A 27,094-nucleotide genomic window follows, 5' to 3' on the forward strand; every position below is an offset into this window, starting at 1 on the left:
CCATCTAGAAAACCCAATAGCGTGACCAGCCAGAGTGTCCCATTAATGCTGACCCATTCTATCGATCTATGTTAACACAATGCCATAGGAAAAGGTCGATGTGCTCTAGAACAAATAGAACAATAAACGAGCTTCTAATGGAGTGAGCTAACAGCTTTTCACTGATATGATTGGACGACTTGCAAGGTACTAGCTGTAAAGTATAACCAATTTCTCAGAAATTCAAATTTATCATCATACTTTTCTACACATCCATAATTAAACAACTTTCGTGTATTGTCCTCAAGCATAGCAATGATGTGAACGCCTCGCGTGTCAATGAGGCTTAAATAAAGTTTTATAACACCGTCACTACCGAGACGCATCATATTAACCGACTTCAGCTGTAACACTTCATAAAATGTCACACAACAATACAAAATCGGTCGAAATTTGGGGTCATCTCGATCGAAAACACTCTAACACGGCGTTCGCTTCGCGTGCTCTTCTTAAGGGCGTAGCAACGCTGGCAATGTCAGTGGTGTGTTTCATTACCCCGCCTAGTACACGGCAACCTGTCGTCGACAGGCGACGCGTCGCCACGCCAAGAAGCTATCGGTCAATCATTTGCATACGCCGGGCATACGTATACATAGGAGGTCGCACCGTCCACCCCAAACCACGCCGAGGTCGGTATGCGAATGACCTACTACTTGCCGAGCGTCCAACCCCTTCGCGAGACGGGGCCGTTTTTTTACCTTCTTCCTCGAAATCATGCGGTTATCGAAAGAAAGCAACCGCCTGGCTCTGTGGCGACACGCACACGACGGCGTTCGCGGCTCTAAATGGTACACGATTTATCGACCGCGCGCTCTGCTGCTGCTGTAGCCCAAACGAACTTGGCGTTTTACTGCATGTGGGGTGTGCTGTCCACTTTTAGACCCACAAAAAGGAGCCGAATTCCAACTGGGCGCGACGCGACGACAGCCATTACCTTTTAATGGTCTCTACCGTCCGGTTTGTGTAGATGCCTGCATGCCTCCCGTCGGCGAAGAATCGATCGTAACCGATTTGATTATTCGGCTTAATTTCTTCAATTGTGTGATGTGCCCATCATCCTACTGTGGCCCGTCCGCTCTAGGGTTGACTGCTGGGCTGTTCACACAATCATCACACCGCGATGGAAAAAAGCCCATTGTGGGTAATCGATTGCAGCTTACATTAAACGACACGGAGAAAACTACCGAACCTCCTTTCCTATATCAAGCCGAAACCTGGCGGGAGACCTCTTGTACATAGAAATCGATTCAATGCGGTCCACCAAAGAAAGCTTGTTTCCGACCGATTACTGCGCGCCGTTGGAGTCGCCTCCTATACCTTACATATGGAAAAAAGGTCTAAGGGCGTTACACCAAGTAGGTGGTCACTCAGTCCAAAATGAGCGTAGTTTCACTCTAAAAACAGGTACTAAGGAGTAATCGTTTCTTGTGAACTAGCACAAAGATGATAAGATGTCTAAAGCATAAACACCAACTAGAACAAAACCAGTCACACCAACAAACTACGGTCGTAGGTTCTGTTCTACTGCTGATTACAATGTGCACGGCAACAGAGCAAAGTGTCACCCACAAAAACGTTACTCTACATTTTCTCCCATTCCAATGATAATATCCGTGTGATACTTTCACGACTTTATCGACATCACAGAAAAACCTTGGGCTAAATTCTACCGTCAGTTACAGCTGGTTTGCATAGCAACAGAATCTAAGAAGGACCTGTTGTCGCAACATTACTGAGGGTTCTGGAGCACTCCACTAGACTGTATACGCCATAAATCGGAACGTGATTAGCCTCAATTGTTTGCGGCACAAAAACAAACTTCAATCCGTAGACAACGATCGGCGTTTTCTGGCACCCTATGACACACACACACACACGCGGTAAGCTCGCCTTACCGGCCTCACTGCTCCACTTTGGAGCACACTGGACATGGGAGAACGAGCCTGGCGGAAAAGTCCACACGAAGAAACACTTTTTGGAAGTACAAAACCCTTCAGGCGAACAAGGGTGGCCTCCTTCAGGCATCATTGCTCACGCAATCGCGCTAATTATTTCTTGGTCATTAGATGCACGCGTGCCGCGCGGTACCTGACTCTTCCTTCCTGCAATTAGCCACCGCTGGCCGCACCAGTGCTGGGTGGCGTGAAAGGATAGTTTGGTCAGATATTTGAAAGTAGAAACCCTTGGCAAGAAAATACACACGCACACAAACAAACACTCATAATACTGTCTACATTTATTTGGTTGCTCTAATTGGAGGGGGATTTTCAAAAGTTCAAATTAAACCATTGGTCTACCTCATACCGTGAAGTAGATGATAAAAGCTATTTGAAACTGCGAAAAGAATGTCGTTTTTATTAGCTCACGAACAACAATCTGCACTTAGAGGGTACAAATATTTGCGATGACTTAGAACGGCCATTACTACACCTTTCACTTCTGGCGAGATCGAGCGAGCCAAACAACACTGTTTTGGATTAACATTTGCCAATTCACCAAAATCGTCACCCACCGCAATTTATCTCACCATTAAAACCAGTTTGCCTTTAACCATCCTCTTCGGCAGACGTGCGTTTGCTAACTTTCCACAACTTTCTATCCTCAAACGTTTATCGTCCAATTTGGCGCATTTTTTCGTATTCACCTTAACCGAAAACGAAACACCACGGAACTTTTATTGGATTAAGGCTGGTAAGGTTAGGACGGTGAAAAATAAATATCATAACTACTGCCTTTCATGATTGAGCAACTAATAATGAACACGCCTCCAAGTTCAAAACGATGCGAACTGCCCAAATGAAGCAGGCGGATTAGTTTCACAGCGTCTCTAAGCGTTACGGCCAACTTCGGCCATTAGTGAACAAACAGTAAGTGGCTTCAGCTGAAAGCTTCACAAACGCACAACGTCAAGTCGACGAAGAAAAGCGAAAAAAAAATCACAACACTTCGTAAACCATGCATTCCTAGGCCTTTGCTTCCCCATCATCTCTCGAAGAAGACTCAATGTCAACAATAGGACGACGGTTTAATCGCATGCAGCAATCAAACGGTAATGATCCAAAAGTTCTAGACCTTTACGACCTGCCGGGTATTAAGCGCTCAAGAACGATAATTAATTCTCTGCAATCAGCAACAAATGATCGTGTCCCAAACCAGATCCAGCGAAATGATTTCGCGGCAACAATTCCAGACTCCCGGCTGCCCTATCTAACCTTGACATTCGATCAAGAGTTCAATTCGTGAGGTATGCGCTGCTTTGTCGCTCTACTACAACCAACCAAAGCTCCAGACGAGTGAACTAAATGCCATGCAAGACAGAATCGGCTAAATATCGGTTGACTAACTCAAGCAGGCTGGATCCAATGTCCAATTGAATTGTTCTCTCTTGCCGGTCCACAACACACGGGCACGCTTACGACTCAAAGAAGGTCGTGTTTCGTCGCATTTTTTCGAAAGTGTTGGTCTTGTAAAAAAAATCAATTAAAAAAACCCGTACAACACACAATTCAGTCACACCTTGGGAACATCTTCGTCGCGTTTTCCTCGTCCCGCAGGTTCTCATCTCGGAAAGCGCCTATAGAAATAAACGAATCGACATTTGCAGCACCTTCGAATAGTTAAACTTCGCTGCCTTATGAGCTATTGAGCACCCGTGGAAAGGGAGGATAAAAAAAGCATTGACCTCAATGATCCGATGAATGACCATAGGACAATAAATGCGCCTTTTCTTCGCGCAATCGTCCAAAACTTGGCTCATATTTATTGAGCAGGACGCAGCAGGTGTAGTGAAGCATGCCGAGCTCAAAACTGTGCCACCAACTTGATGTTTTATTCGTTAGACCCCAAAATCGACTCCCTACGAACCGATGATCCTCTGCAAAAAGAAGCCTCATGATCTTCGAAACTATAAAGTGCCAAAAACAGGTGTTAATTCGGCAACAGATCTCACCATTCAACCGAACCTCGGCGAACAGTACCAGAAAAACAATTTTCGTCTTGCTTTACATTTTCCTTCCCGTCGGTCTGTCACAAGTCCCTTCCCTTGTTGCCTCTAGACGATTTCTATTAAAACTTCAACTTTACCAGACAAACCCATCACCCATCGTCGCATTGTTTTGCTTTGCTAGCCAGCATGTGCCGGGCTTATAGTTTCTGCGTCTTATTTGATACTTTTCAGACCACCTTCGGGCACGTCGTCGGTTTTGACTTACAAACATGCCCCCACGCCAACACACTACAATGTGAGCCTGGTCGAGGTGATGGTGGTAGTTAGCGTGCGTTTCGGACAAACGATTGCAAAAGAACAATAAACCGCTGTCATCGTCGCAAGCGACCGAGCGAGTTGGTAAATTTAATTGACACTGCGCGAATTATTATTTTCTCGAAAGACGCAGCGCGACACAGAAGCCGTCCGGGGGGCTCACACTTGTTATTTCACACAAAACATTGGCTAACATGCGCAATGAAATTTACGGTGCGACAACTACTTCACACGACGCGCAATGCGTCGTACAAAACGAACCGGCTAATAAAGCGATTCTGTGATCCAACGGTCATCCAACCGAAAACGCCACAAACAGAGTGGCGGTGTTGTATTCCCCACGCGCACACAGAGCTAGAACTACTCAACCAGGGAAAAAACAACACGCCTAGCGTCTTCCTTGTTCCATTCTCTAAAACTGGCCCATTGAAAAGATAGTTCCTAGTTTCCACTCGGTTGCTTTCCGCCTGATGGTGGTGGCCTCGGAACAGACCATGTCGAGTGCTTTTTTACTTTTCTTCCTGGTGCTGGCCGAGTGCTGATTGTAATTAATTCAACACGAATTCACTGCCCGGATGACCAAAGGAGGATGATCGCTTTCGTTTCAGTGCTGTTGCGAACTAAACTTGCAACCATCCTGATGGCGCTTGCTGTTGGTACTACTGTTCAGTGTGCTGGAAGCATTCCTCAAATCTTCTTTAATTTCTTTACTTCAAGCAATAAAAACCTTACAAATTGCTTTTTATACTACACGCTGCAACCGTCCATCTTCATGCCATACTTTGGTTCTGAATTTTTCATTCTGTATATTAAAAATGCAGAATAATTTCACACACGAGTTGTAGAGCGGCAAGGTGTGAAGGTGACGAAGGCACTGGCATTCCCTTTTTGCAGAATGAAGATTTTGGTGATTGGAATAACACACAAAGAAAACGTCAAAACAACTCAACTAAGCTAGCATAACGCGAAGATTTCACAATGTAACAATTCCATGAGCCGAATTTATTCAACGCCCCTATCAACTCTGCCTCTCTGCCCAACGCCAGCAGAGCACACTGACAATTGTTTCCAATTTACTCACTCCCCATTAAACGACGGGACAAGGCAGCGCCTACGCGCTTTTTCTAATTTGGAGTGTGCGCTGACTAACTCAAAAGCGAAATTATTTCTCTCCAGTCATTCAATTTGCTGACAACCGTCTGCAGAAAACTCTAGCAGCTTTTTGCTAACTTTCAACCTATTCCAGCCTCCGGCACAGCGGCTCGACATTCACAACACGGATCTCCTCCATATGCTCTCATTACCGGAGCAGTAACAAAAAAACAACTTTACGTCATAGTTTAGTTGACCCATTTTCTCGTGCAACTCTTGCTGCCCTCTTCTATATTGACCGTCTGTCTTATGCGCGCGTTGGGGAAATAAATCACCTCAATGGTGCACAACGTGACGCGTTTTAAAAGCCGTTTCGCATTTTCATTTCAGCGCTAATTTAAGCTCATGTAAATTAGCTTAACCCGAAGCTACTATACTACCGGTTTATAAGATCACCTCCCACAGCTTCGTGTCTGGTGTCGTAACCAATAATCAACATTCAGCGACAGGCACCGGTGACCACCAGTCAGCAGGATATCGTCTGGGGAGCAAGACGACACTCAAAAAGTATTCCGGCACGTCCAGGGTTTGCGTAGTCCCTCACCGGTGTTTTCGATTTCTTTTTATCCTTTCGTAGTAGGATAAATAAAATAAATAAACCCACCAAGGGTAATGACACCTTTCATGGACATTTCTCTCCCTTCAGTGCAGCTGAAGTTACTCAGCGGACTACACGGAAACCCCCTATCATCGCTTGGGGCTTACCCAAAGCTCAGTGGGCAAAAAAGTGGGCTTGCGTGGTTTAACCCTTCCCCGAAAGGGACTTTGGGTCGAAGAGAATACGCGAACGTGCTCCAAACCTTGACATTTTCGTCTCACGCAAACAACAGCTTACACCGAAACCTTCATTCCTTTTGGCTGCAGCCAAACTATCGGAGAATCATCCAAAATCGCGAAAGTGCTCAATTAAAGGATGTGAGCTTGTCCGTGCTGACAACATGATTACAAAGAAGCTACTATTAATGGACGAGATCAGTACGCCTTCGGTCCATTTTGTATTGCACTTTGATTGATTTATGGCAAGTCGCTGGGGGGCGTGTTTTTGCATGAAGCGAACCAGGTATGAAGTTGGACTTTGTAAAAGCTACGCCAAAAATGATCTGTTAGTATAACTTCCAAGCACCTTGTAACGACCTTGTGTACTTTAACAAAATGTCTTGAAATTCAAACACATATGTTTTCAAACACTTCTTCCATTATCATTTGGTAGGCGAGGCCACTGCTTGGAATGCAAAAAAAACCCAACAATCTATCAATTCGGTCCGATAAGGAGGGAAAAACTCCACCCCTGCAAAAGCCATGAACCTGGGACAAATAAGCTGGTTATTCGTTATCATTAAATATTGTGGTTTGCTTTGCAAAATCATTCCATCTTGGCTCGCAGACGACAAAAACGCTGCTTTTATTACGTATAAATATTTCACTCTTATCGCCATTGCACAAATGGCATTGATTAACATTTGCTCGATTGAGACGGATTGGCGTGGACGAAATTCATCATAATTATGGTTGGAAGAACGCTTACAACAAACGCATTTTAATGGGCTAAAATCTGAAAAAAGCACCCACTGTCCTGGAATGCTTCTGGCCAACCATCGTGCGTCTATATTTTATGAATGGCGCAGAGAAAATTCACCACCCCACACACACCATGCAGGGGAACAGATGATCCCAAAAACTTCAATTAAGCAAGCTCGCACACACATACGCCACACATGTTTGGCAGCAACAATGTGCTCTTATTGGAGAGCAGGGAGCAACATGCGCTGCATTGCACCAGCTCGACTGCACCATCATTGGCAGCTTCATTGTCGCTTCTTCGCCACGTGAAAGCTCCTCCTCTTCTTCTGTTCCTCCTCTACTGGCCCGGATTTTCTAAACAGCAGCAATTTTCACTCCACAAACAGTGTGCGTGTGTATGTGTTCAAGCGTACGTGTGTTTGCACATCACTTCCGAACGTTTGCTACTGTTCGTCCCCGTTGCACCGCAGTCGGCGGAATGGCTGTATGTGGTGCAATATATTTTACACCAGCTTTTTTTACCCATATGGTGACTCTGCTAAGCACCACAGTTCCCTGCCCAGGTATGATAACACTCAAAACGAAGCGAAGATGTGCAACGATAAAGGGTGAACGGCTGCTGAGGTGCAAATGCATGTGCTTCGTGTTTTCAGACCAAATGTTATCACGCAAAATCGTAAACGTGCACGCACGCACACGGGACACGCTCGGTTCCAGCTGTGGTGCTGTGAATCAATTTTACACTTAACGAGAACTGCATCTGCATTAATGCGTAACCAAAAATGCAGATGCAATTTTTTCATACCGCCTTTAAGCGTCATTCCATTGATAGTCGTTTCTAGCGAGTATTCATTAAAAAAAACAAGCACTTTTCACAGTATTTTCACAAAATAAATATTTCATTTATATCGGTACATTTTTTTCACAAATACCAATGCGTCTCGTTGACACTGTACAGCCCACTACACGGCTGCAAATTACTTCATCAAACTCAACCGCTTTCACACCCAGGGCGCGATACACATCGGAATGCAATAATAATTTAACACACTGAGTCACACGCCACAACTATCTGGTGACGAATACACACACGAGGCGGTTTTTCACACAGCAGATTATTGAAAAAATATACAACGACTCACTTTACCGATACAGTGAGATCACTTGCGATGCATTTTAAGCGAATCTGTTATTTATTATTCTATACCACATGAACTGGCAATCGGGCAGAACAAAAAATAATTAATGTCAATTCACGCAACCGTTTCCATTAATGCACACCGCCCTCGCCGATATGCACTCACTCGCAAACTTCTTTTCTTATTCGTAATCGCACTGAAGAACAAAGCAATGCACACGCAGGTCGGTGTGTGGTGCCAATAACCGGCAGTACACTCTTCCTCTTTGCGTACACTGGCAATGAGTCTAGTTGCAGCGAAAACTGACAACAGGTTGATAATGCGGCAACTACAACGCAACAGCAAAACCAAGGTAAACATATGGACGCACACATACACAGAGGGTGAAACGTGGACCGCGATACCTACAGCATGACAACACGAGCTACCAAACCGCACGTACGCTTATCAATGCTGCTGAGCGACAACTAACCGCGAAAGCTGCAGCGAACCGCGCCGTCACTGGCACGAAGACTGAACCACAACACTACGAGAGAAGGGATACAACTGTACACGAGAGTGTGCCCACGGACAGTGCGTGACAAGATGCCGCATCACACATCGATCGACAGCCGATCGAGCGTACACGATCGATCGAGTGACGAAGATGACACGGCGACCGCACACACTACTGCTGGTACTATTGTTCTCTCTCGTGCGCGCGCACGTTGTATTCGACTTCAGCTGGTGGTTGCCACACTAATGATGGAGACGCATCGGTTCAACGTACGTACCAACCTCCGATAGATGAGTGCCGTGCGAGAGGGACCGCTTGGAGAGCTTTCCACTGGGTCGGAGTGCTCTGGAAAGCTCCTCCAAAGAGTCGAGAGCACACGAGAGGCTACTAAAGGCAGTGGCGGACTATCAGGTGGTGCCGAGCGTATTCCAAAAGGAGAAAGTCTCTCCCCACAGTTGAAGAAGCTCCAACTGGGGGGAGATGATTGCAAGAGCGAAAAGAGAGCGTACGGTGTCCGTGCGTGATAAATGGGGCGCGTTCAACGAAACAACCCGGCACCAGCTCCGAACAAGAGCTGCGAACAATGCGCGCACACTCAAAACGTGGTTTTGTTTCGTGCTCTTGGATTTCACACAAGAGCTACTCATCCCGTGGGTGCCAAATGCCGGTGATAAAGCGTCCACTCACGAAAGCTCCAACTCTTGAGAGTTCCTTCATGACATGGTCGGTGAGCACCTTCATGGTAAAACCTGCCGTAGTGGTGCTGGTTCAGCAGTTTTCGCTGGTTGAAAATTTCATTTAACTTTCATCTTTTCTGCACACAATCATCGCGAGAAGTATTGATTGTAGCAGGACCTTACTTCACACACAAACAACCTGCACTTTGCAATCTTCCAACAACACATCGGCATTCGTTTCATGACATGAACCATTGTGTGGAGTTAAACTCTCCCAATATGTCACCATTATGTCACCGTTTGCAAGCCAATAACACAACACATGCATTTTTATTGCATACTTGAACATGACATCATCAACTGTTTTTTTCTTCTACATCCCTTTTACATATGATATTACCGTTAAAATACGCCCCTGTTTCTGCTATTTGTATGTTGAACGACGCACATGTCCATGACAAGACATAATTCAATTCATTTTTTATACTTACTTGTATCAATACATGGATGAATGGAATTTAAAGAGGGATCCTTACCTACAAAGAAAAAAGGACAATTTAAATGTAATTTAACTTTGCAAAGAACATCATTTGAATAATAATCATTTGAAAAATAAAACAAAGCATTTCAGTTGATGGCTCGTTCGACAATATAGATACACATAAAATATCCATAAAACTACTGCAAAGAGCGCACACAGCGGACATTGTGTACAATATCGCTACATTGTGAAACATTATTTGCTGGGTGAGTTATTATCATTCCACAATCGAAAGCAGACCACAGAAGCAACACGAAAAATGGGCAGATGCATCTCAAGAGCGCATGCAGGCCACGCTGACAAAGGAAAATAATAATAATAATAATTGCCTTGTGTGCAGCTTCCCGGCCACTTTCAGGCGGGGAGGTAGACGAAAGGATTATCGCCAGGGTCTTCAGTGGCACATTTTCAACCATCAACCAATCAACACCATGTTCATCGCAGCAGCTCACATCTTCAGCCGTCCAACAGACAAGTAAATGAGCCGTCGAGAGCGAGCGTGTGTGCATGGTTTCGAAGCGAACAGTAATTGTTTTACGCCATGTGATGTCATATCGACACGACACGATCGATGCAGCGCTGCAACGGTGCAGTATAGTTGTTGGCGCCTTTCAACAGTTTCGCTCGTGTGTTGGAGCAAACTAATGAAGATAATTACGCCCGTGTGTGTTTGTGTGTGTGGGTATTGTTAAAGGGGAAAAGAGGTCCATTTTCCTACACTTCTCCAGGAAGAAGCATCAACGGTCCCACTGAACATGTCGCAAAACCATCTTCACGATCAACCTTTTGGCTTAATCTCATTCTTACTGAGCGAACTCAATCAAGCCCACGACCAAATGCCACCTCTCTCGTGCTCTCGTTTGTGTTGAGTAATTCCTTTCAATCGAGCTTATTTAACCATTTTATGCTCCCACCCTGCCCGGTACACCCAGATTGAACCCTGATGGACAGCACGTACTTGGCGTTGCCTTCCAGAGACACAAGCATGACAAATTAGCCCAGCCTAAGCTTAGGCCAGTCCGAGACAAAGTGTGCTGTAGGTGGGGCGTCGTGCAATGCCAAACAGGCTCCTGCACACATCTCGAATAGTGCGCGCGCGAACGTGATTTTATGTTGCGATCATTATGCTAACGGTGCACACATTATCCTTCCATTGCTGGAATGCATTCGCTCCTTGCACCGGGAAAACACAGACGACCGGGCTACCTACACATCACACAACACTATTAGATCGAACAGCCGAGCCCACCACATGCCATGGCCAGGGCGAAGAAATTCAATCCCTTCGTGCACAAAACAAAACGTTACATCGCACTGTAAACACGTACTCCGAGAATGGCAGTAAGCAGAGCCAGGCCCAGCAAGGAACCACCAGACTCAAGACTGTCTCCATCACTCTCTTACTTTACCCCCAGGGCAGTAGAGGATTCATAATTGCAACGAATTATTTATACTCGACAATTTGCTCTCCGCCGTCGATGGACTGCGGCGACGACGCCAACGACAAGGGGACGATGTGCTAATAACGTTCGCCACGATCAAGTACACCGGCAACAGCAGCAGCAGCAGCAGCAACATAGGAGCAATCTTTTATGCTTCCATGTCGCAAGTTGAATTCAACCGAGCCGGATTCGACAACGATGACCACGTCACAAGGTTTTTTTTAGGACTAGGTTTTGAGATGCTGGGAGGGCACACCGGGCGAGGCAAGTGTTATCTAAGACACTCACACTCTCGCTCTGTCTAATAGCACCTTGAATTGCCAATTTTATGCTGACAATTATGTGCACACAAATGGCCGCAATCTCGCTCGCTCTCCAGCACGCTCGCTGCTCCCACATGGGCTAGGAGCATCCGGCATCATCTTCAAAACTGACAATTTGTGGCTTTAAACGTTATGCAATTGGATGTTTATGTGTTTAAGTTTTATGTTTCCTTGCAGATCATAACAAGAACAGCACGCGGTTAAAACAGCGGCCACACAAATCCAAACAGATTGCTTTGAAACCCCAAGAAAGAAAACAATAACTACGGTTTACGCTTAAGGTTTCATAAGCAAAATTTAGTTTACCCTTGACCTTCTACTGGTAGCTCATCTTACTTTATACCTAACATTGTCTCAAGAAGGGAGAGCTTCATAGCCTCCAGGTTTGCGTGATATTCTAAGCCTTCCAACTTCACCTATACTCTGTAATCGCTGCTAGTAGCGGAACAATTAACTCCTTCCGTTCAAAGCACCGCAAATTGCTCGCCGAACACAGTGTTTAAATGTCGGATGCAAAATATACTAATTTTTCATTGTGTCTACTCTACTCGAAAAGCAAAAATGATTCACTACACAAGAGTTTATACATTTTCAAGGATAGCTCTTACACGCGGTTGTGTTGTTCACGTGCGGTTGAGTGATTCGTTGTGAAGGATTTTTGATCTTCCAACTCGGAGATGAATTGTTTCTCGTTTCGATACGATCGAGAAATTCAAGACCTCGCATAGCTCACGGTTTCGTTGGCTCTCCTGCGAGCTACGATTGCAAAAAAAAACGAAAGGATGATGGTGTCAGTTTCGCTACAATCATAAACATTCTCAAAACCACAACTCGCACAAAGCCGAATTGATATATCCGCACAACATTAAATTACAAAACCGAACTCTGACCTAGGCGATGGGAAACGAAAAAAAAGGCAACCACACCACCAGTCCAGTTGCTGTTAAAAAGCCCAATAAAACACATTTTACGCCAGCAGGATGCTGTCAGTTTCGATTGTGAAACTGACGGCCACGGCACGTCGTTAAGCAGCGTAGCGTAGAGAAAATATTGCCAATGGCCACTAGCTACAACAACTATCAAACAGATATTAGCAGGATATTAACCATATTAGTCGGGTTTGTTGGTTTTAATTAAACGATAGTAAAGATGTCACACACTAACAACATTCGAATGCTGATATACCTTTATTAATTAATTATTATTAATACTTTATTGAAAAAAAAAACAAATAACGTATTCTCACGAGGGCAGAGCATTATCATCAATATCTCAATTTGATTTCAATCTAATGGAATATTATTTTTCCTCCACTGCTCAAGCCAACAAAACTCAATCGCAAGTTGTGTAATCGATTGACGAAAAGTTTATTTGAGTCGGAAAACCACAACCGTGCGCATCGGACCGTGCCTAAAACATCAACAAACCCCAACACAAAGAACCACCACATAAAACAAGTGTCATGTCTTCCCTGTCACATGACTCTGGTGGCACATCGATGCAACTCTGAAATGCACTTCCCAACCAGCGACGTCCTCGTCCACGCGCACCACCACAAATGCACCACCTTTCGCCAAAGCAGCAACCGAGCCGCCACACCTGACCTACTGCTGCTTCGGCTGTTGATGTCGTTGTTGTTGTTGTTGTTCGCGTAATATTGCGCCAACCGATTGACAAAAATGCACCACACAACACACTACCACCATACCACCATGTGCATTATCGCACCCGTTCGATCACTGCAAACGAAGCGAGCACAACAAAGCAATGGCAAAAAATAAGGAAGCACTTGCTGTAGTACCTGTGCTGAGTGTGCATGGTCTGGCCTGGCTGTATGAATTTGTACGACGACATTGCAACATCAACACGATTCAACTGAATAGATGAATAATTGCGATGGTGGACGATTTAATTTCATTTCCCCTTTGAGCCTCCCCCCGGCCGCTTGCTGCAGCACCCTCGAGACGACGCTGTGACAATAGAAGGATCCCCCCTCGGCCATACAAAACACGATGATCCACCGTTCACTGCGTCAAAATCGATGCATTAATGAGACGAAAGAACCGCAAATGGCACACCTAAGCTGGCGCTCGAACGAACAAATAGCAGCGCAGATTAGCACCACCCCAGACGTGGCGAAGTCGCGCAACGACAGCAAATGGCTTATTTAGTTAGTAACCGTTCACTCCGAAACACTTTACCGTCAGTAATGTGGGAGGGGGGGGGGGGGGGTGTGAATCACTCAAGGAAAGCCAACAGTCTCTGCCGGTGGACGACGTCTACATTGCAATGAGTTGAACTAATTGGCAAAAAGCACGCGAAAATGACGAATTTAATGGGGATAAGAAACTAAACACACTTGCCCACTCCTTCTCCCTTTTTCCACACACAAAAAAGAACATCAAGTGAAATTATGCAACGCGTTTGTTGTGCGACGAAAAAAAAACACACCACACCATACACCGGCAACATTCATACATTCAAGCCAATCTCACTTGCTCTGTATAATGTTAAGTTGGATTGTGATCTCCATCAAAGTGACAGGCGTATAAATAATACGTCAAGATATAACAATTACCCTTTTCTGCGGGTCGTACAATAAATATTAGTCGACGAAAAAGGGACGAAACAAAGCAACAACACACACTCCACACATCCTCAAGTATATGGCGTAAAGAAAGTTAGTTCAGCGAGCAAATAGCCGCGGGCGAAAATAATCAGATCGTCGATCAGATCAGACCATCAACCATCATAATTTGCACGGGATTAATACACAGACCCACAGGCAGAAAGTGGAAGACTGTGGTCAGAGGTTGATTTCGTCATTTTGATGAGCTGTGTGTGTTTCAATCAGTCTCAAGACATCGACAAAAAAAACGTCATTTATAAAACGTAGCATGGTAGATCAGACGGTTTGTGCCAAAATAGCAGGGGGGAGGAGGAAAAGGTTTGGGAGAAATGATGAAACGCAAACTTCACTTTCGCAGTCCTTTGGACAACCCATGACGAAACCATTTTTCATGCCAACGTACGCACACGCTCAACATACCCCCCGAGGGCGTGCTGAACATTTGTTGAGATACTCGCCCAAGAGCGACTGTTAAGAAAATTAAATCATCAGACGGATGGAGAGAAAGGCTCTCCAAAAAGGAAAGATGCCGCATAATTGGCCCACAGAAAGGAATGTGGAATTCCCGTTGAAGAGAACCTTACTTCTGGATGTGCTGGACGCGGTTGTTTATGAATGTTTAAAGTCGTACAAACGGAAAAGAAACTCATTTTTTTTACCAATTCATTTGAAGTATTTTTCACAGAAAAATACAATTTTTCAAACAATGCTAAGCATCGGCACTGCAGTATGTTATCACATTCGTCAGACGGTTGCTGATAGTTGCCCGCAAATTAAATCATCACACACAGTCTACAGCTCTAGCACGTGAGACACATAATAAATATTCAATCCGCAGGAAAGCTATCGCCCGAGATATCATTATCACTCAGGTTACGTTGGCCGGCAAGATGTTACACACGCAGAAAATAACGAGCAGACACAGCCAAACTTCACACCTTCGCCCAATTCATTGCAGGTCGGACGGGTAATTATTATCAGGCCCGTGCTCGATAAACATAACCGAGCAGACATTCGATCATTTCTACTGCTTTGCTTGGCTTACGAACACTGGACAGCAGATTCGGAGTCTGTGAGACTAATTTTCCCCAAACACTCCGTATTGCATCATCACCGTTTTGGCGCATCGTCGTCCCTTGCTGCGATGAAAAGTGTAAAGTTTCCTTCCAGCTTCTCCGATTTGCATGAATTATTTGGATGTATTACAGCAGCTCTGCCACAAAATTATTAGCCTCAAAGGTGGTAAATGTTTAACCTACAAAGGAATAACAATTTTGTACAATTTCAGTAATCGCACTTTGCGAACAGGACCGAGCGGCCCCAACAATCGACCGGTGGCTCTATCGAACGTTCACTTATTTCTCGCCGCAGCGTATTATGTAAGCCGAATTTAATCGGTCATGGAATGGCGATGTCCTTCGTCTTACGAGATCGTATGCAAAACGAAAGCATACCGCCACATGCCGAACAGAATGAACAGATTTAATCACGACGTAAACTTAATGTCGTTGCGCTTTATACCGGCTGGAAGATTGGCTTTTTGTGGCATGAGTTTAACAGCGGAGTGGTGAGAAAAAGTCCAACAATGTCAAATATTGGTGATGTTATCGAAACGATAATCAAACCAACAACCATTAGGACGAAATTGCTTGGTGACTCTCCCAACAGACGCACACGGTGACATAAAAACTTATCAACGCGGTATCGATCAATGAGAAGATACACGTTTTCAAATTTAATCACCACGATACGATAACACAACATAAATTTATGATCAAACGGGTGAATGGCCCAACCCATGCTGATGAGCATACATCATGCCGCACAACTATCGATAAAACCATAAACAAACAAGCATGCATGGGCTCGCTTTGGCTAGCGCTAAACAAACCCAACACCCTCTATCGATGGAGCAGCAAATCCCGCAACGCCTAAAAGCTGTTCAACTCCCAGCGACCGACTAATAACGGATGACTTCATGCTGGTTAATTATAATCCATGCACAAAACCAACGCCACAGTACCACCACCAGCAGCAAAAAGCCGCAACCAGCCGCACAGGCTCAACGCATTATGACGGTTATTAGCATGGTGCGCGCATGGGGCGCGCATACTTCACCCGGTCGAACAGCAATGATTAGCTGCGGCCAATCACAGCGCGCGCTAAAACCCTATACGTAAACGCAGGAACTTTACGGCGCTAAACGTTCGGGGGTGCATAATTCATTGCCCTGCATGGGGTGCAGCATAAAAAAAACATGCGGATACATCATTGAAGAGAGTACCTCCGTACCTAGAGTAAACATAACTTAGCGCACGGTACATGTGGATTAACTCTTTCTGTTTAATTGACCCCTTCTGAGAGATTAAAATCGCACAGTTCTATATTTAAGTGAAGCACATCTTTCTTCTTTCCCTGTTTTTGTCACCAATCTTCAACCAAGCTCCATTTCACCAGACACGCCCTGGTTCTTACACTAATACTTCGTTCTCTGCCAAGTACTTTTGGCGTTCTTTCCTGCCAGCCAGCAACCAAACGGAACATAAAATCCAACACACGCTGTTATGCAAGATTCAAAGCACTGAAACATTCCACGTTTAATGATACTAGCCCGCCAAGGGCAGAGAAAAATGCAACTAGGAAGGTGCAGCAAAACGAAGTCACTGCAAGAAGTTCTTCTTCACGCGAGGAGTGCACTTAACACTGAGTGGGCAACGCGTGAAGAGGTACTCAAAGTAAACATCGTGTCATTGGAATTGGTAGTTTTCTAAAGAAAGACACTCCTCCTCTGATGATGAAGATTTTGTTTTGTGATGTTTTTCCTTGGAACGCGGATATTGAAGATTCTCTTTATAAATTTTATGAATCATGCGCTTGAGACAACTCTAATTCAAAAAATAAAATAAAATCTTTAAGCTGAAGTGAGTGCTATCACAACTTTCCTCTAAATGTATATCATATTCAACAGCACCACTTGCAATGACACTTGTAACGTCTAGTACACATCCCATACCCACACATCCCGTCTTGCGAGACATTCGTGCGCCGTAATGGTTATGAGCGGTACGTGAGCTGGATACCGGTTGCATTACACGTTTTATGGCTGCTACTTCTCAAGCAGGCTTGAAATTTTATTTCCGTTCCCAGTAGGTCTCGGCACTCGCAACGGTTTTATCTCCCGTCAGTCACACCGACACATACTGCGGACCTCCGAGATGCGAGATGTACGAGTTATGATAATTTGCACCATATGTACATCCGACCGAAAAGATACGCAAAAAGTACCCGCTGTACCAAAACAGCACGCAAAGCGACCACTCTACTGCACAATATCGCTCACTAAGCTCCACCTAGGACGGATATCACGTAACGCAGCATAATAAGACGGAAGCGTCAACACGTTAAAACTCCAGGCGCGGCAACGCGGCCCCGCCACTTTTCGATCAAAGAAATCGATCGTGAGACCCATGTGAAAAATCACTCCGATGTAACGATCACTTTCTCAAGTTAACCATGTTCAAGGGTCACGAATTAAGCGGTCAACCAGTGGGCTCTAGTCGGTGCAAAATAAATGACGCAAAGAGGTTCGCTTCCCCCTACCCTCGACGCCGTTTCGGCAATCAAAACATCCGGACACTCCCAATAAAAAGGATTCCAATCGAATAGACTGGCGGCGACTAGACGCTATCGTCGCCGGAGGTCTCCATTCGGGATAGGTAAAGGCTTCCGCAAAATTAGGCTACCGTGCAACAAACGAATCTGCCGAGCCAAAACAAGCGGATGATGATAGAAAGGCAATAGCGCGACGTCAGACAGTGCGGAAATTTTTGGGGCTAGCTATCATATGGAAACGCTTTTGCTTTGGCCCCGTCGTTTATGTGGCGGAAAAACGAACCGACGTCCAAAACGGAACATCAAAGGAAGCGTACAGTTGCCCGATTCGTTGATGATTGATTTTCATCTCATTCGAAGCTGTGGCTCGAGGCGATCCCTACAGCGTACTGCCTGCGAATGATGATCATCGTTTAATTTAACGACTTTCTCCATATCTTTGAGACGGCATCTTTCTGTCGGCACACGTTTGCGCCTTGTACCGCGAAAATGTTTATTTATTCATTCATCAACCTGGATTGTGCTGAGCGACGATCTTTCTGGAACTTACCTTCTATTGTACCTGTAACGAAAAGAAGATATTTAGTATTTTAACATCAAGCAGTAGCAGTCAAATCGTATTGCTTTAGAATACATTAGTTATCTATTTTAATTCCTAACGCCACTCATAATATTCATATTTCAGTCAAAACCTCTATCACCTATCATACAATCAGAAATAATAAATCGCGGATATTATTAAACGGCTCTCAGATTAATTTGCTTCGTACGTCCTATCTCTAAACATACTATCATACATACATCCTATCTCTAACATACAAGACTAGCTGAGCGGCTCACTTTAACCAGGCGATGGAATGCAACAGTACGGATAAAATAAAGATCCACGTCAAATGGAGCCCTGCCCACCGAGGATGCTAATCGCATTCGACACATACTCGACACCGAAAGTCAGTTTTATCCTCTGGGTGTAACTCTCACCGGTGCAACTACGACTAGAAGCGGCACTGACTGCTAAAAAGCCGGTTTTGACATGCGACTGCAAAGCACGTGACAAACAAGAAATGCACCATCATCGTGACGGGTATGCGGCTAGGTAGCTACTTTGAAGTGCATATCTAATTTGACTTCATTCAGGTGTAAATGGTGTAACGACGTTTCGTAAGCTGTTGGGAAATCGCCGACAGGGGAAAAAGAGCTACTCAAAGACGTTCCGTCTGCCGTATCCGATTAGGTACCTTTTCCTAGTTTAGTTAGACCCGAACAGCCGAAGCACTGCAGGTGATAATAGATCCTACTGATTATCACATCTTTACATAACATTCATCCTCTTGCTACGCATTCGCGTTTTCCAATAGCTTCTTTTAATAAAATCGTATTACTATTGTTTCTTCAATTACCCTTCATCAGAATATAAGTCTTTTACGGTTACTATCAAATTAAAAGCACATAAATACTTTCATACATCGCCTGTAATATGCCGCAAACGTAACTAACAACCTGTAGTCCTAATGCGAGACTAATCCGGTTTTCATGCCGTTGCCAGTTTATCTTTCGCATTAACATCTTCCGAGCCTGCGGGAAAACTGCACCTTTTCCGAAAGCCATCTAATGTTGCACTCATGCGTGAAGTTTCTACCATTAAGGGAGTTACTGACTGACAAACACTTGTAGGTAATAGAAAACTTGCAAATAATGATAATCGTCTCTGACAGCTGTCGGCAAGTGTACATACACTCGCCGCAGTTTCGCAGTGCTTGCGCAGAAGGAGTTAGTTTCGCTGAGCGCCACACATCACGAAGGTGTGCCGTAATGTCGAAAAAGAAGGCTCGATGTTTATGCCGTGTGCTCTCGACAGCAGAAATTATCAAGTCTTGCGGGTATGTTTAAAAACCCATTTTCTACAAGTCAGCAGTAAGAGTATTCAACTCTCTCAGATTTCTCAGATATTTTTTCCAAGCATTCTGAAGAAAATCAAGCCTAACACTTCCATAAACCAATACTAATCAAGACAAATCACGGTTGCTTGATTGCAGCTATCTGTATCTAATTTGCTTTGTACATTTATTGTCTCAATTATGTCACAAAAATGCCACATTAATGACAACGAAAGCCTTTTAGAAAGGATCACATAATAGACGAGTTGTTATGATAGGCGGCAAATTACTTTCGACAGTTTTTAATTCCGTGTCAAAATCTATCAACATTCATTCTATAAGCTGAATGGATCAGAAATGCGTATACCAATTACACGGATTTTTAAAGGAAATAGAGGTATTATCAAATTTGGTAAATATAACCTCCGCTACAACGATATGATAATAGATTGAAGCATTGTAATAATGTCGTACTTAAATTATAATCAGTATAGCAAATATGAGAGGCGAATCGGAGAAAAAATGCAAGACATTTCAGTTTAAGCTAGCTATAAGTTGACTTCTTCAGTGGCGACCGTGAGCTGAAGCAAAAGGACCTACTAACAATTAAATTTGAATCAATTATCTTTGTCTACAATTGCTTCAAATGTCAATGGCATTTTGAATGTTCCAACTGATATCTTACTGATATGATTCTTCTTATATACTTCAAACATACATATCATTAGAATCTGTAGGGCATATATACTACCATCCATTATAATTTCGTATACTTCTATGCGACCATACCGATCTAGACATTTAAACTTGACACGTATCCAAAAAGTTAAGTGAAGTTCTTCTTTTGCACAACAACCGCTGTCGATGAAGGCCTGCCTGTGCCCACTAGTAAAGTGAGCTTGGCTCTCAGTGACTTATTGTTACCATTGCAGGATACTCAGTCCTACGTATGGGGGCACGGTCTATTCGGGACTTGAACTCATGACGGGCATGTTGTTACGTCGTACAAGTTTGCTGACTGTACCACCAGACCTGCCGTAAGCGAAGTTACATGAGGGCAATTTATAGATGAAAATGAATCTATACCGCAAGGCCATGTAGGATCAGTTGCATCTGTGTCATAATTGTACAAAAATACTTTCCTAAACTCATGGTATGCCCATCAATCATGAGCAAATGTAAACGATACCAATATGAATCGACGTTACATTATTCTCCAATCACAGCCTTTTTCAGAAACGCCCAACTATCTATTTCTAGATACTAGATACATATTTCGTTTGGTTTCTTTGTTTGGTTTACTAACAATATTTCTAATATGCACTAATATTCATAAAACCTATTCCTTTTCGAGTATACTGTCGATAAAACTATCGAACTTCTGAGGTCCAGATCATGTGGACTTTTTGGAGGAATCCTCACTTTGAACATCTTTCCTGAATTTCATTTCAGTTTTTGATTCTAATGTCTTTTCATACAATCGATATTTTTTTTTTGCGTAATTAGCTACCTGGGTATAGGATCTATCTACTGTATCTAATAGACCACCTCAAGATCGTCTTAGCTTGGTGTAAACTAAATGATGTCCAATAAATGTACATTTCTCCGTTATCGTACCAAGATAATGATTCAACTGTTATTGATTTAAGTGCGCCCAATATACAATTCACGCTCGGTAATCCGCACTTGATCGAATGCGGATTATCGAATGACTTTTTAATGTGTTTTGTAAACTTCTTATTGTTGTCTCTGTCCATGGGTTTATTATTATCTATCATGCATTTTCATGTTATTTTTTTATATTTTTTTATCAAACACACTTCTCATGAGTTTGGTTATCACAAGTGCGAATTATCGAGCGTAAACTATATATAGCATATATCTCGTCTATTAGTTTGAGAACCAAACATTTATAGGTCGGAAAGTATAAGTTCATCCTTTGTATCTCATTTTAATAACCCTACTGGCTACATACGCAAAATAATAATAAATCTATTTTAATGCAATACCAAACCAAGCATAAAAGTATGATGCAGCTAATTGTACTTGTTTTTTAAGCTGTGTTTAACGACATTTCGTTCTTGCCGTATTGTTTCATGACCTGTCTGTAACTAATATTCTTTTTGATTTAATGACCTATCCATTCTTACTAGTCTTGTATAGGTTTAACAGACTTATTTTACCGGAGAACGCGACCAGGAGACGAAATTGTAATACGATTACATGTCCTGCACTATTCTGATATCATAAACCAGTAGACCAGTCATGCATGTAAAATGACTGGATAGCATTGGAATCTACTCAGCTAAAAATAATAGCTGTGCTTCACTTATCTTGTCTTAAATTTACCTACGTTTCGTATTTTCTTAATTTCATTTTATTCATTCTTCAACTTTCTAAGATGTTTCCCATGCTTGTATTCACTTATTTCGATTAATTCTACTCTGAACGTAATCACAGCATCTCTTTGCTTTAGATCGATTCCATTAGCGGGCAACATTTTCATTCCGAGTTCATCCAAATTCATATCGCAGAATCGCATCTAAATCAAATTCCATGGACTTACCTAAAACGAAAAGAAAAAAAAACAAAATCATTAATATTGATTTGTATACAAATTGGTTATTACAATTTCATAACGAGTTTCAGAACAGCGCAAACACTACAAACGAGCCCACATCAAAGAACAAAACAAATCAGCCAAGAAGAAAACCATACTTTTCACTTTGAGACCCTATCCATGATTAACGTCTTCCAGGGTGCCAAAAGCTGCTAACCTTTTTCACACCTTTCAGTGCAAAGCTTTCATCCGACCAACCAGAAAGGCACACGAACCGTCCTCCGGCACATTATACGTGCCACAATCTTACAATCTTGAACCAACGCCAACCTAAAAGAAGCAAAACGAAACACTTCCAAAGCCTGGTGGCACGCAACTGCGAGCCCGGTGGTTCACCGGTTGGCAAAAGCATGGACGGACTCCACCGAAGATGTACGACTTAATTTGCAAGTTCACCCATCAGGGGGTTGGGATTTTCGGCAACAGCACGTTGATTTGCCCCTTTCTTCTGAGCCAACATTGAAACACTACTGGGCGGGCGCTTTCTCCCCTCACCGACCCCATGTGGCAAAAGAGCTGCTGCTACGCAAATTATTAACGCTGTGCGGCACAGACTGCTGGGTGGCGCCGGCCACTCGAAGCGGAAGACAGGAAAACGGATAGTCTATTTTTATTTTCCCCGGCTTCCGGTAAGGGGCTAACAATAAATAACCCGAACCCACGGGGAGCGGGGTGGAGATGGTAAGACTGCAAACTATCAAATTATAATGCACCGCTTGCTCCACCACCGTCACAGTCGCGTCCCTCTCATCCAGACGAACCCATTTGGTGAGGTGTGATTCCGACCGACTTGGCAAAAGTCCTGCACAACACGAAATGAGCCGCAGAGGAAAGCATGTAGGGGGGGGGGGGGGGGAGAAATTATATAGACCTTTTCCAATGTGCCGGAAAGGTAGTGGGAAAAAAACTACTCCATATACCTTGGCAAGTTGCTGGTGAATGACGGCACGTCGGATACTACCACTGACACACACACACCCGTAGGTTTAGGCTCTGACCCAGCTAGACGATGGTATGTCGGGAAGTGAAAATTTATCGATTTACAGTTTCAATGGACTGTACGCCAAAAGAAATAGGTACGTTCGCTACCGACCGTACCGAAATCCCATGCTTCCCAGTGACAGTGACGGACGTAGATCAGTCGCTGAACCGTCACGCAGTAACTGCGGGCTACAAACGAACCCGGGACAAGCAATTCCAACAAACCTGGTCCCATTTAACCTCCTCTTCCGTCGGGAACTCTTGCTTTGCGGACAGCTTCTGTCCGTTGGGACAGGGAGCTATGTCGCGCGGGAATAGTACAGCGTCTCATATTCGTCTACATTTCGCACCATTCGTTTCATTCAGCCAAATCAATCATTCGGTTCAAAAGGGTCAACATAAATTGTAGTAGTAGGGGGCCGGGTTCGGTACTACGACAAGGTGAGTGCGAATTTTACGAACACCTGAACAATAGCACAAGGCGGAGGCACGCCGTTTAATGTCTAGAGCAATTGAAACGTACCTAGGGCGGTTGCATTAAGGCGGGATGCCCGTCCATTCCATGCCATTCCCCTGCTGAAAACAGCCGAACACAGCCAGAAGGCCAAAACCTCAACAAAAAAAAAGATTCAACTAGGAAATGGTATGACGAACCGTGAGATCGGACAAAAGTTAGAACGCTCTGTTGTGTTGACGTTAGCAGCAGTACTGTGCAGCGTGCTTCAAACCTTCTACAAAACCAGCATAACGAGCAGCAATGGCCATGACCACGCCACGCCCAAGGGGAGCTCCGAGCACAAAATCGTTCCGCCATCATCGACCGGCTTTGTTCATTCAGTTTCAAATCTCGGTCAACCCCCCTGTCCCCTGTCTGGCGCTTGCCTAGCTGCCTCTACTGCCCCTCTTTTTAATCGCCATGTTTGCGCTATTCTTTTGTTTTATTTTTGTTTTTTGCACACCCACACACACACAAAAAAACCTCCGAACAACCACCATACCCGCAGGAAGCGCCCGTGTGTCGTCGTTCTGTGCTCATGTGTCGTCAATTGGCCGACTGACACACCAGAACACATCACCTGTCGTCTTGAAGCAACCCCGTTGTACCACTGACAACGAAACGTCGCCCGTTCGCCGTTAGTATTTAGTCTAGCCATTACGGAGCTTGTCCCGTTTCACTCCCCCCCATGGCACCCACACCAGCCACTTTTCTTTCTCCACACAACGAAGACACACAAAGTGACACAATTTCACCCACGCAAGATAGAAGCGGACTGTTTAATTGTATTTATTTCGCCTCTCCGCACATCAAATCGAGCTGACCGACGACGGCTTGTACCTTCTCGCCCGGTGTTGCCTCTCCACAGAAAGGTTCTGCACACAAGCACACAACGGAACAAAGTGACGCAGATTCGATATCGGTGCTGCCATGTACGTGTATATGCGGCAACCGAAACACTACAGCGGAAGTGGACTCACACCTACAAAAAGAGGTACGCCGCATCGCCTTACGTCGAACATCAGCATCTAATCTCTAAATGTGATCATTGCTCTGGCTGCTACCACCAACACAAACACACAGGTTTGTGGGGAACACACATAAAGACGCTGAGTGTACGTGGTACATTTCACGCGAGCTAGGTGAACGCGATGCGCATGGATGGGTACGCGCAATGCGATTGAGGTGCTCTTCATGGTGTGTGCGCAATTTTCCTTCGGATTATGATGTCATGCTCTCCTCTCTTCTATTGACGTCTGTCCGATGCAGGATGAGCCCGGCAAAAGCAATAGAACTGGATTTGTTTATAACTGTAACCATTCTTCGCTTCGCATGTCACACAAAATATTGTTTACCTTAAATTGTTTACCTAGCTTTGTTCAATGCCAATGCCTTCCCACGATTAGTGGCTAATCGTTTGCAACGTGCCTCTCTGGGCGCTTTTCGAGTGCACTATCGAATGCGGGCGCAAAATCACGGCCGTATTCAAGTGGCTGCCTCTCGTTATTATGACACGTGTGCGTGGTTATGTGCTAATTGGAGCTTCTAGAAGTTTTTTTTACCGACATATGACAAAGCTTCCGGGTGAGATCGTTCCTGTTTTCGCTGGCACGTTGGTTATATGGCATTCTCTTGCATTCATTTTATGGTCGTCAAGTCACGCGTTCTAGAGTAAAAAGTCTGGCTGCGACTGCTCCAGCGTTACCATGACCAAACATAATTCGATTCGAGCATCTTTATACCACAAGCAGAGAGAGAGCAAGATGTTCTATGTGTTGCTTCAGACCAAAGCAGTGCACCAACACTTACACGCACAGTCTAAATCGTAACGCGCCCCAGCACATGGTGGCGCATTCCGGCATGCAACTGCACCGCTGCAACCCACCGCATGCACTCACCAAACGGAACTATATATAGCTCAACTGCCAAAAGACCTCCACACACTGCTACACACACCTCTGCGCTCTCTCTTTCTCTCTATAGACTTCCTTTGTCACATTTCGACGAGCAGAGAGAGCGCGTACGCGGTGTACACACTGGCGGTACTAAAATAATATTTTTCCCAAAGCATGCACATGCAAACCAAGCCGAGCCAACACCCCAAGCAGAGGTTCCAATATTTCCACACGCCCGTTCACACACCCGTCCATGTCCCATGCCCATGCGCGGTTGGAAAAGTGGAACAGCGCGCGGTGCACTGCAAACAAAAGAAAGCCAAAAAGTGTGCAACGACGACGACATACATCCCCCCGCCTTGCCAGAAAGCAACGACGGGATTGGAAAATTCACATACTCAACCGGCAACTCGTACGTGCTGCTGCGCTGCTCCAAGGAGTGAAAGTAGCGTGTGGAAAACAAGCAGCGTGGTGGAGCAGGAAAACCTCGAGCTGTACCGTCTTTTTCCGCCCGGCTTTTTCTGACACGGCGTAATGCAGCCGATTTCCGTAAATTCCGATCGCTCCACGGCGAACGAAGGTGAGGAAGTTTTTCCACCGAGTTTCCTGCACCGAAGCGGCACATTATCGGTGGACAGTGTCGCGCTTACGATAGAGACTCCCGCCCCGTCAGTCTGTCTGACTGTCTGCCCGCGGGTTCGATGGTTTATTTTTAAACAGATCGGTTCGGGGGTTTACACACACACACACACACACACATGCAAGCCAAACAGTGACGTGATGGGACATTTTATGACAGCAGCAATTGGACGACACATGCCGGTGCAGCAGCCCATCTCTTGGTGACATTTGGGTGCTTATTGTATTGCAGTGGAAGAACCTGAATCGCGCGCAGCTTGTGAGCATTTTAATCACAAGACGACGTTTAAGATGTTTTATGCTAGGAAGACGTAAAGTAATAACACATCTAGGAACACATTATAGAAAAGGTAAACAAAGCTAATTTAAATACATCTCGTCTGTGCCATATGCCAACCATTTTTTACTAATTACCTATACATAGACGCAACATCATGACACAATCGACGGAAATCATTTTGTGCCAGCACGCACGGTATAATCTAATTCCAAGGACACGTCTGCTTGTGTGTGCCATACTCTCCAACCTACACACATACTCGAACGGTGGCAAAAGGGATAGAAAAGACATAAAAACACACATCCAACAGCCAGAAACTGCAGTTTACTACCACGGCCCATTACACGCATGAGCCACAGTAGTATCATTCGTCTGAAATAAAAATGACGTCACCGTCCATCACATGCTCGTGTGTCTGACAGCTGTGAGCATGTGTTGGTGTAGTGATGGTCGTTTTAAATACACACACAAACA

General features: G+C 44.5%; 1 protein-coding gene across 26 annotated transcripts in view; it reads right to left on the reverse strand.

Moving 5' to 3' along the window:
* Window positions 1–27,094, reverse strand: part of LOC121588431 (probable WRKY transcription factor protein 1) — a 98,411-nt gene that overhangs the window by 49,679 nt on the left and 21,638 nt on the right. For 9 of the 26 annotated variants that reach the window (XM_041906339.1, XM_041906344.1, XM_041906343.1 and 6 more), the window contains exon 1: window positions 8,521–8,848. The exons of 1 other annotated variant lie outside the window; for it this stretch is intronic. Coding sequence is in view for 8 of the 25 variants with exons in the window: in XM_041906352.1 (XP_041762286.1) it covers window positions 18,383–18,394 (12 nt within the window). In the remaining 17 variants the exon portion in view is untranslated. Of the gene's footprint in view, window positions 1–8,520; window positions 8,850–18,382; window positions 18,395–27,094 lie in introns of those variants that run through there. 16 more of the 26 variants (XM_041906352.1, XM_041906354.1, XM_041906364.1 and 13 more) reach the window with 5 other exon arrangements.

Source organism: Anopheles merus, chromosome 2R, assembly GCF_017562075.2.
Source record: "Anopheles merus strain MAF chromosome 2R, AmerM5.1, whole genome shotgun sequence".
In the NCBI taxonomy this organism is placed as follows: domain Eukaryota; kingdom Metazoa; phylum Arthropoda; class Insecta; order Diptera; family Culicidae; genus Anopheles; species Anopheles merus.